This window comes from Cardiocondyla obscurior, linkage group LG09 (genome assembly GCF_019399895.1).
Source record: "Cardiocondyla obscurior isolate alpha-2009 linkage group LG09, Cobs3.1, whole genome shotgun sequence".
In the NCBI taxonomy this organism is placed as follows: Eukaryota; Metazoa; Arthropoda; class Insecta; order Hymenoptera; family Formicidae; genus Cardiocondyla; species Cardiocondyla obscurior.
Genome location: NC_091872.1, coordinates 1,982,435 through 1,992,286, shown reverse-complemented (window position 1 = coordinate 1,992,286; position 9,852 = coordinate 1,982,435). Strand labels below are relative to the sequence as shown.

The 9,852-nt window shown below is 41.4% G+C and overlaps 3 protein-coding genes across 3 annotated transcripts; all 3 read right to left on the bottom strand.

Moving 5' to 3' along the window:
• Nucleotides 1-1,052: 1,052 nt before the first annotated feature.
• On the bottom strand, nucleotides 1,053-3,650 carry LOC139105314 (uncharacterized). Its single transcript, XM_070661327.1, has one exon. The coding sequence runs from the start codon at nucleotides 3,648-3,650 to the stop codon at nucleotides 1,053-1,055; it is 2,598 nt and encodes an 865-aa protein (XP_070517428.1).
• A 73-nt stretch (nucleotides 3,651-3,723) lies between these two features.
• On the bottom strand, nucleotides 3,724-4,839 carry LOC139105313 (uncharacterized). The gene has a single exon (XM_070661326.1). It carries the CDS (start codon nucleotides 4,837-4,839, stop codon nucleotides 3,724-3,726), a length of 1,116 nt encoding a protein of 371 aa, XP_070517427.1.
• An 81-nt stretch (nucleotides 4,840-4,920) lies between these two features.
• On the bottom strand, nucleotides 4,921-6,851 carry LOC139105312 (uncharacterized). The gene is made up of 2 exons (XM_070661325.1): nucleotides 5,785-6,851; nucleotides 4,921-5,586 (listed from the first exon to the last, which is right to left on the bottom strand). Exons 1-2 carry the CDS (start codon nucleotides 6,166-6,168, stop codon nucleotides 4,921-4,923), a joined length of 1,050 nt encoding a protein of 349 aa, XP_070517426.1. The 5' UTR covers nucleotides 6,169-6,851.
• Nucleotides 6,852-9,852: the final 3,001 nt, after the last annotated feature.

The following is a 9,852-nucleotide window of genomic DNA, read 5'->3' as shown; positions in this document are numbered from 1 at the left end:
AGTTAAGTACTTAGGTCATGTGGTTTCTTCAGAAGGGGTAGCTACTGATCAGGAGAAAGTAGCAGCAGTGATAGATTGGCCAGTTCCTCATACGAAGAAGCAATTGAGAAGCTTCTTAGGTTTTTGCTCATATTATCGGAGATTCGTGAAAGGTTTTTCTTCAATAGCAAAGCCACTTCATTATTTGACGGGAAATTTGGTGAAATTTTCTTGGACGTGTTTCGTAGGTCGATGCAAAAGGTTTAATTTTTACATCGTGGTTTGATACATAAATTATTCTTGATGTAATGTTTTAAAAAATGTTTTATTTTTCCACCACGTCACTGATGACGACTTTACAGTTCGTCTCGGAAATTCATACACACTGCGACTGGTTATACAAATGCGTATCGCAACGCCGGATATGACCAGATCTCAAATCGAGTCTTACTCAAAGACAACGCCGAGACTGTCACACCAAATCGAGCGATCGCTCGCAACTCGCGAATTCACGCGATGCGTATTCACGACAACGCCGTGTTAGACACAAATCGAGCCGTGAAGAAAGGAGATACTACTCAAGATACTCTTTCCGTGCGTCTGAATCTTAGCAAGATCTAACTCTGACTGACTCGACTCGAGAAAGCATTTTAAGTAAGATCGAAAAAGTTCTCTGATTGGTCTTTCAAATCATTATTTTTGGCATAGCAACGCGTTGTGATTGGTTCCTGCTTATCGGAACCGCCCGAGACATCCGGAGACGTCATCGAAATAATCCCTTCCGGAACTGTCGCGTCGCCGTAATTTACGACTTACTTTGTCTACGCTCGGTATTGTTCCGCTAATTCAATGAGTATTGAGTGGTATCTCCTTTGTGTTTCCTTTTTTCGTCTTTCTTATTATCTAAGTCGTGCACGACCGCGTTTTTATGTACGCTTTTAATTTATATTCTGACGCCGCATTGTGTGTAGTTTCACGCTTTAATTTTTCGACGCAACATTCTCCCCCCGTTGAGAGGGTACCGATCAATCGTTTATAATACTATTACATAAAATTATATAAAGACGCATGAATTAGTTTTCTAACGGAAGAGGACATAAACATTTTGTTGTCCTTTTTAATTCGCCGTTTGCTGTTTTGACAGTGGCTGCTCGTGTAGATCCATCTTCGCCAGGATGTACAATCGTAATCTTGCCCAATAACCATCTTGTACACGGTAGATTTTTATCTTTAATGAGAACAACAGTTCCCACTGCGATTTTGGGTCCATCCTTGCACCACTTGACTCGTTTTTGCAGCTCATTTAGATACTCCAAGCTCCAGCGTGCCCAAAAGTCTTGGCGAACCTTAGATATATGTTGCCATATCGATAATCTATTAGCTGGAACAGATGTTAAATCAATTTCCGGCAATGACGTTATGGGTTTGCCAATTAAAAAATGAGCTGGAGTTAATGCACTTGGATCGTTAGGATCTGACGACAGCGTTGTAATGGGTCGAGAGTTTAGAACGCCTTCAATTTCTACCGTAAATGTGTTAAATTCTTCAAAAGTAAATAAAGAATCGCTTACTACCCGTTTAAAATGATGTTTAAACAACTTGACGGTTGACTCCCACAACCCGCCGAAGTGTGGGGCGGCCGGAGGTATAAAATGCCACGTTAATTGATGTTCGGCCGCGTATTTGAGTACGGATTCTTTATGTTCTGTGGTATTAAATAACGCATATAACTCCCTTAATTCATTGCTTGCGCCAACAAAATTCGTGCCGTTATCCGAATATATTTTTTCAGGCACACCCCGTCGGGCAACGAAACGTCGCAACGCCGCTAAAAAACCAGCGGAAGATAAATCGCTAACAACTTCCAGATGGATCGCCTTGATCGTCATACAAATGAAAACGCATACATATATCTTAAGTTTAATTCGGTTCCGGTATTTCTTTTCCTTAATGAAAAAAGGTCCGCAATAATCAATGCCCGTATTTGTGAATGGGATTGCTTCGCGAACGCGTGTAGGCGGAAGGTCTCCCATCACATAATCTACAGGTTTTGCGATAAAACGATAGCACTTCATGCAACTTCGGATAACCTTTCGGACCTGATTTCGCCCGTCGAGAATCCAGAAATTACGGCGCAATATATGCAGAGTTGTCTGAATACCCGCGTGAAAGTGTTTTTCGTGGATTTCCCGGATTATTTTATCAGTTAAGTGATGTCGGCTTGGAATTATAATCGGATGCTTTTGTGTATACGTTAAGTTAGACATTCGTAACCGTCCGCCGACGCGTAATATGTCGTCGTTATCTAGGAAAGGATTTAAATTCACGAGTTTCCCACTATACGCAGAACGTGCATCCTTTAGTTTTTTAATGTCTTCCGAAAAATATAATTGTTGTAATATTTTAATTACTCGAAGTTCTGCTATTTTTAGTTCCTCTGCGCATAAAGGACCAATGTACTTGCGAGCATTTTTTAACCGAAAGCAGTATGCAATAATTCTACATAATTTTTGAAATAAAGAATAATTTTTAAATATGGAGGGTTCGTTCAACGTTATCACTAAACAAGTGTTCGGTCGTAATTCTGATATTTCGATTTTTTGTAAACTCCCGTGATACCAGTGCGTTTCGTTTTTTGTCAGCCAATCAGGTCCCGTTTTCCATTTTTTATTTTGAATGAAATCGAATGGTAGTTGTCCTCTCGAGACCGCATCTGCCGGATTATCTTCAGACCGAATATGCCGCCATTCTACCGATCCTGAGATTTCCGATATCGCCGCGACGCGATTCGCGACGTACGTTTTTAACAAATACGGTGCCGTTTTGATCCAATGTAATGCGATAGTTGAATCGGACCAGAAAATGATTTTACTAGGAAGTACTGGCATTATTTTGGCTATTTCAGCGTATAATTGTGTCAGTAGCAACGCACCGCATAATTCTAAACGCGGAATAGAAATCGTTTTTAGTGGCGCGACACGCGATTTTGAGCACACCAGATTGCTCATAATGTTCCCGTTTTTTCCGACGGACCGTATATAAATGCATGCGCCGTAACCGACGTTACTTGCATCGCAGAATCCGTGAAATTGTATATCTTGGTATTCATCAATTAATATTCTCCGATCAAATGAGACACGCCTCATGTTTTCTAATTGTTTAGTAAATTCCGACCATATTGTATGAATACTTTGTGGGACAGACTCGTCCCAGTGCACACCTGTCCGCCACACATCTTGCATCAATTTCTTAGCGTAGAGCACAATCGGACCCAGTAATCCGATCGGGTCAAATATTTGCGCTATCTGTGATAGTATCTTGCGCTTGGTTATTGTGTTGTCAATTTTAATTGGATGTGCCGAATAATAAATTTTATCGTCGGAGGTGTTCCAAGACACGCCTAATGTTTTTAACGAACGATCGGAGTCTAATGTTAAATTTTTATGTACCGCTTCGATGGATAAATCATTAATTATTCGTAAATTATTTGACGCCCATTGCCTTATAGAAAAACTTCCCTTGTTTAATAATTCAATTATTTCATCTCGGATAGCGCGCGCGTCCTCGATAGTATCTGCACCTGACAAAAGATCATCCACATACATATGATTTTTTATGATTTCTGCCGCTCTTGGAAATGTGTGAGATTCATCGTTCGCGAGTTGGTGCATCGTACGGATAGCAAAAAACGGTGACGATGAAACTCCAAACGTCAGAGTGTTTAAGTGGAAAGTCTTTACTTCTTCAATTTTCACGCCAGAGAATTCTTTGAAAACGACGGTCTCTTTTATCTAATACAATCTGTCGGTACATCTTCTCAATGTCAGACGAAATTACATAAACGTAGGTCCTGAATCTAATTAAGTGCGAAAATAGTTTTTCCTGAATAGTTGGACCAACCATTAAAAGGTCATTTAATGAAAGGCCATTGTCGGTTTTAGCCGATGCATCGAATACTACCCGAACTTTGGTAGTGTGACTAGTTTCTTTGGCCACCGCGTGGTGAGGCATATAGTATCCGTCGGATTCTGGATCTTGATCTAGCGTCATGTGTCCTAAAGCCTTGTATTCGTCAATAATACGCGTATATTCTGACTTTAAAGCTATATTTGCGTTGAGTCTCCGTTCTAAACAAAATAATCGTTTTAGGGCGGCCGATCGCGATTCGCCGAGCAAATTGTTTGAATTGCGAAATGGAAGTCTAACTATATATCGTCCATCTGAATCTCGCGACACGGTTTGCCTATAAAATTCCTCACAATCTTTTTCTTCATTAGATTTTGGTTTAGAGGTATTGAGCTCCTCGATAGTCCAAAATTTGGCTATCTGTTTTTCCAAATTTATGAAATAACACGATAGAGAATCTTGTTTCGCATCGACGGAAGTTTCGCCCGTAACTATCCAGCCAAAGCGTGTTTTCTGTAGATACAAATCGCGACCCCCTCGTGACAGATTGATTTGTCCGATTGAAAATAACGACAATGTGGCCCCGGCGCCAATTAATAAATCTACTGGGCGTGGTACGTGGAATTCGGGATCAGCAAGTTTCACGTTGGCGGGTATTTTTATAGTTTCGCGCTGAAAAACTTCGGAAGGAGTACATTCTGTAATGCTCGGGAGTGTAAAGCATGTCAATTCCTTCGAGAAATTATCGTGCGTAGATCGAATAACTATTTGAACGATACCTTTGGATATAGTGCCCGTTGAATTAATGGTGTTAATCGCTAATCTTTGACCGACTGAACGTATGCCTAATTGTTTTATCATGGATTCCGTAATGAAGTTGGCAGTGGCGCATGTATCGAGGAGCGCCCGGCATTTTATTGATTTTTTATTTTTATCATTGTAGATGTAAACCATTGCGCTAGCTAATAGATGTGGCGAACAGGCGCGTGTCGTAACCGAAAGACTCGTTACCATTTCGTCGGACCGTTCATATAGTCAATCTTTTTTAACTATAACGGATGGCTTTGTCTCGGATTGATCGTTGATCTTAGGATTCTCGGGATGCAGAAGCACGTTATGACGTTTTTGGCAAATGGGGCAACTCGTAAATTTACATGCATTAGGACGATGTGAGCGCAAGCAAACGTAACAAACCTTCGCATTTTTTACAACGTCTCGACGACCTTGTATCGGCATTGTTCTAAATGTATCGCATCGGTACAGCGGATGTTTTTTGATTTTGCAAGCCATGCAATTAGGCACTTCGCTTACTACGAATGTCTGATTTGCTGAAGAAAAGCGCTTTCGTTTATTTGGAGGTTCAAACTTATGGCGATCATTTTCCGTTGGTTTAGAACGTTCGCGTTTTGAGGCAGAGACCGCTGTCTTATACAGGAATTCATACATTTTATCGAGAGTAGGCACTTCGTCACGCTCTAAAGTAGCCTCCCATTTATCTATTGTATGTTTTGGCAGCTTACTTTCTATAATGTGAACAATTATCTCCGGTCCGACCGTGATGTTTAATGCAGTTAAAGACGCGATATGCTGCTGCGCATCGTCGGCCAATTTAGATAAACCACTCGTCTCCTTTTCTAAATTCGGCAAATTTAATATCATAGATAAGTGTCGTGAAATTAGAACCCGTTTTACCTCATATGCCTTTTCGAGTATGTTCCAAGCCTTCGCGTAATTCATCCCGTCAATTGATAGCATACTTAATTTACTTTTAGCTTCTCCGGTTAACGATGATTTTAAATAATGTAATTTGTCAATTTCTGATAAATCATTTTGAGAACCGATCATATTGTGGAACTCGTTTTTATATGACAGCCAATTTTCGTATTTGCCATCGAAAACCGGAAGCGGAGCTTCAGGCAATTTAATCCGGCGTTTATGTGACGATATAGGAGACGGATTTATTTCAGGTGAATGACTACTCGCGCTGCTTGTAATCGTACCGATAGAATTCACTGAACTCAGTTGAGTTTCAATTCTGCCCGCGATTTCGTAGAATCGTTCTTGGATATTTTTGAACTCTGCCTCATGCGCGTCATTGGGATCAATTAAAGCAAGCTCATCGTTATATTCTTCATAAGCATTGTACAAAACGGTTAACCGATTTAAACGCAGTTTTAGTGTGACATTGTCGAGCGATCCCTTCGTAAAAAGATTCGTTAACGTCGTTATTTGTGTTTTCAAAGACGTTCTTTTTTGCAGGATGAATTTACTTTTTTCGGCCATTTTAAAAATAAAAGAAATGATAAACTAATTAAGTTAACGGATTCAGAATACTGTCCTGAGAGAAGTTTGAGATTGTACAGTCCTTAAATAGCCCTGAAGAATGTTCCCTTGCGAGTATCGTTTGACGTCCGTCGGCTATGGCGACTCGTGGATCCCGCGTCCGCAGATTTCTTTCTTTGCCGATCCGTCCTGGTGGTAGCAGTCAATTGCTGCTAAAGAGTGTAATACGTACAGTTCTCCACACTCGTGTCAATCACTGTCTCGTAAACCGATCGCAAATCGACCTCACAGGAGGCACCAAAATGTTTCGTAGGTCGATGCAAAAGGTTTAATTTTTACATCGTGGTTTGATACATAAATTATTCTTGATGTAATGTTTTAAAAAATGTTTTATTTTTCCACCACGTCACTGATGACGACTTTACAGTTCGTCTCGGAAATTCATACACACTGCGACTGGTTATACAAATGCGTATCGCAACGCCGGATATGACCAGATCTCAAATCGAGTCTTACTCAAAGACAACGCCGAGACTGTCACACCAAATCGAGCGATCGCTCGCAACTCGCGAATTCACGCGATGCGTATTCACGACAACGCCGTGTTAGACACAAATCGAGCCGTGAAGAAAGGAGATACTACTCAAGATACTCTTTCCGTGCGTCCGAATCTTAGCAAGATCTAACTCTGACTGACTCGACTCGAGAAAGCATTTTAAGTAAGATCGAAAAAGTTCTCTGATTGGTCTTTCAAATCATTATATTTGGCATAGCAACGCGTTGTGATTGGTTCCTGCTTATCGGAACCGCCCGAGACATCCGGAGACGTCATCGAAATAATCCCTTCCGGAACTGTCGCGTCGCCGTAATTTACGACTTACTTTGTCTACGCTCGGTATTGTTCCGCTAATTCAATGAGTATTGAGTGGTATCTCCTTTGTGTTTCCTTTTTTCGTCTTTCTTATTATCTAAGCCGTGCACGACCGCGTTTTTATGTACGCTTTTAATTTATATTCTGACGCCGCATTGTGTGTAGTTTCACGCTTTAATTTTTCGACGCAACAGGACGGATGATTGTCAAAAGGCTTTTGAATCCTTGAAGCGGGCCTTAACTTCTCCTCCAGTGTTAGCGTTCCCGAAGGAGGAAGGTCAGTTTATTTTAGATACTGACGCTTTTGGAATAGGAATCGGGGCTGTTCTTTCACAGAAGCAAGGGGATGAGGAGAAAGTTATAGCGTATTTCAGTCGGGTTTTATCAAAGTCTGAAAGGAACTATCGTGTTACTCGACGCGAGCTTTTAGCCATCGTTGATGCAGTCAAATCTTTTCGTCATTTTCTTTTAGGAGGGAAATTTTTAATTCGTACTGATCATATTTCTTTAAGGTGGCTCTTGTCTTTTAAGGAACTCTAGGGTCAGTTAGCTCGCTGGGTAGAAAAGTTACAACAATTTCAGTTCGAAATTGCTTACAGGAAGGGGACTTCTCACGGGAATGCTGATGGTTTATCGAGACGGCTTTGTGAAGCGGAAAACTGTCGGTATTGTTTTAAGGTTGAGCAAAAAAGTCTTTCCGAGGGAGGTGAGACTGTGGCTCGAATAGTCTTCCAAGTAGAAGAATTAGATCTTTGGAAAAAGGATCAGCGGGAAGATCCGAGTCTGAATGTTTTAATGCAGGCGAAGGAGTCTGGGGAACGTCTTTTCCGTTCGAGATTTTCTTCTTTAGATACAACGGGAAGAGTTCTTAATTCATATTGGGATTCTCTTGTTTTAGAGAACAGAGTTCTTTATAAGAAGTGGATAGCTCCGAATTTGAGGAAGGTGCTGTTTCAGTTAGTGGTTCCTCGTAAACGGATTAAAGAGGTTCTGGCTGATGCCCATGATTTTCCTTCGGTTGGGCACTTTGGGATCAATAAGACTCTAGATAGAATTCGGAAGCGTTTTTATTGGGTTTCTTGTAAACAAGATGTAAAAGATTGGTGTCGTTCGTGTTCGGTTTGTTGTTCAAAGAAGGGACCTTCCGGCAAAGGAAAATCTCCTTTGCAAATTTACAATGTTGGATCTCCGTTTCAGAGATTACAGATGGACGTTCTTGGTCCTTTTCCTATATCTTCTTCTGGAAATAGGTTTGTTTTGGTAATTGTTGATTGTTTTTCTAAATGGGTGGAAGCATTTCCGGTGAGGAATATTAGGGCAAGAACGGTAGCTGAGGTTTTTGTTAGAGAAATTATTTCAAGATTTGGAGTTCCTGAGGAAATACATACGGATCAGGGACGAAATTCTAAGTCCGGTCTTTTGAAAGAGTTGTTGAATCTTTTGGGGGTTAGAAAAACTAGGACTACTGCTTTACATCCACAATCGGATGGGCAGGTGGAGCGACAGCATCGTACAGTTTTGGAATATCTTTCAATATTTGTTTCAGAAAATCAAAAAGATTGGGATCGTTGGATTTCAATGTTTTTGTTAGCTTATAGGTCTTCGAAGCATGAGGTTACTGAGGTTTCTCCGGCGGAGCTTTGTTTTGGCAGGGATTTAAGGTTACCGTTAGATTTAACGCGGGGAATGCCTCCTCAATCTTCTCAGTTTTCAGCTTCTCGAGGAGAGTTTGTTAGAGGTTTAAGACAAAGGCTTGATGAAATCCATTCTCAAGTCAGAAAGAAAATGACGGTTAAGTCCTCTCGTGTAAAGGCATTTTATGACAGGAATGTTAGGGATATTTTATTCCGAGAGGGACAGAAGGTTTGGTTTTTTAATCCTTGTAGAGTTAGAGGTAGGGCTCTTAAATTACAAAGTAATTGGGAAGGACCTTACTTGATTTTAAAGAAGTTAGGGGAGGTGGTATTCTGTATTCAGAAGTCGCCTAAGCATAGGAAGAAAGTCGTTCATGCGGATAGGTTGGCTCCGTATTTTGAAAGGAAAAATTAAATGGTTTTGGGGGCCGTGTTTGTTTTTTTTTGGGGAAAATTGATTTTTAGATACTGCTTTTCTTCTTTTTTTTCTTTTGAGGAGGAGTTTAACTAGACGGGAAGGAAGGAGAATTTTCTTCGGGAGAGACGCGTTCCGCCCCATTTCGAGATGAAGGAAGACTTTCCGTTTAAGAAGACTGTTCTTCTTATGGTTTTTGATCTGTGGTTTTCCATGGGAAGAAGAACTAATGCCGGAACAAAAACTTGGGGAGACCTTGAGTCGGAGGGTCCACAGAAAGTTATGCCCCCCCCCCTTGTTTGAAGATTTTGATTTCGAGAAGAGGAGCAGCGGGAGCGAGCTGAGAGGCAATGACGGAAGCATCTTCGCGCTGAGGGAGAATCTTCGCGTCGTTTCGTGGTGTTTGAGAACTTGGACAGGAGTCCAAGATGGAACAGGAAGCCACGGAAGCCCCCCCCTGATTGTTGTGGCCACAATCTGGTGGAGAGGGGGGGGGCAGTGTTACGCCCGGTATACGGAGCAGCATGAAGCTGCCGGCTCGCTCCGAGGTTTCGGTTCCCCGTTGCCAGGGGAACGAGGATTATTATTTATGGTTAAGAAATGACAGTTCTGCCCGTGTCTCGAATCGGTGCAGACGTTGTATCGCTTGCATGCTCTGTTATTAAATCGTTCTTGTTCATTTTTATAAAACGTCTTTCTTTCTTTCGCGGAGCTCAAGCGCCGCAAGTGTGAGTGTGTGAGTGTGAAAGACGCGAACGCGGAGA

Bases quoted from the DNA above. Each gene is read 5' to 3' on its own strand.
- LOC139105312 (XM_070661325.1), bottom strand. From the start codon at position 6,168: ATGGCCGAAAAAAGTAAATTCATCCTGCAAAAAAGAACGTCTTTGAAA. The intron at 5,587-5,784 runs GTTTTCGATGGC...ATACTCGAAAAG, and splicing joins TGCCTGAAGCTCCGCTTCCG to GCATATGAGGTAAAACGGGT.
- LOC139105313 (XM_070661326.1), bottom strand. From the start codon at position 4,839: ATGGTTTACATCTACAATGATAAAAATAAAAAATCAATAAAATGCCGG.
- LOC139105314 (XM_070661327.1), bottom strand. From the start codon at position 3,650: ATGCACCAACTCGCGAACGATGAATCTCACACATTTCCAAGAGCGGCA.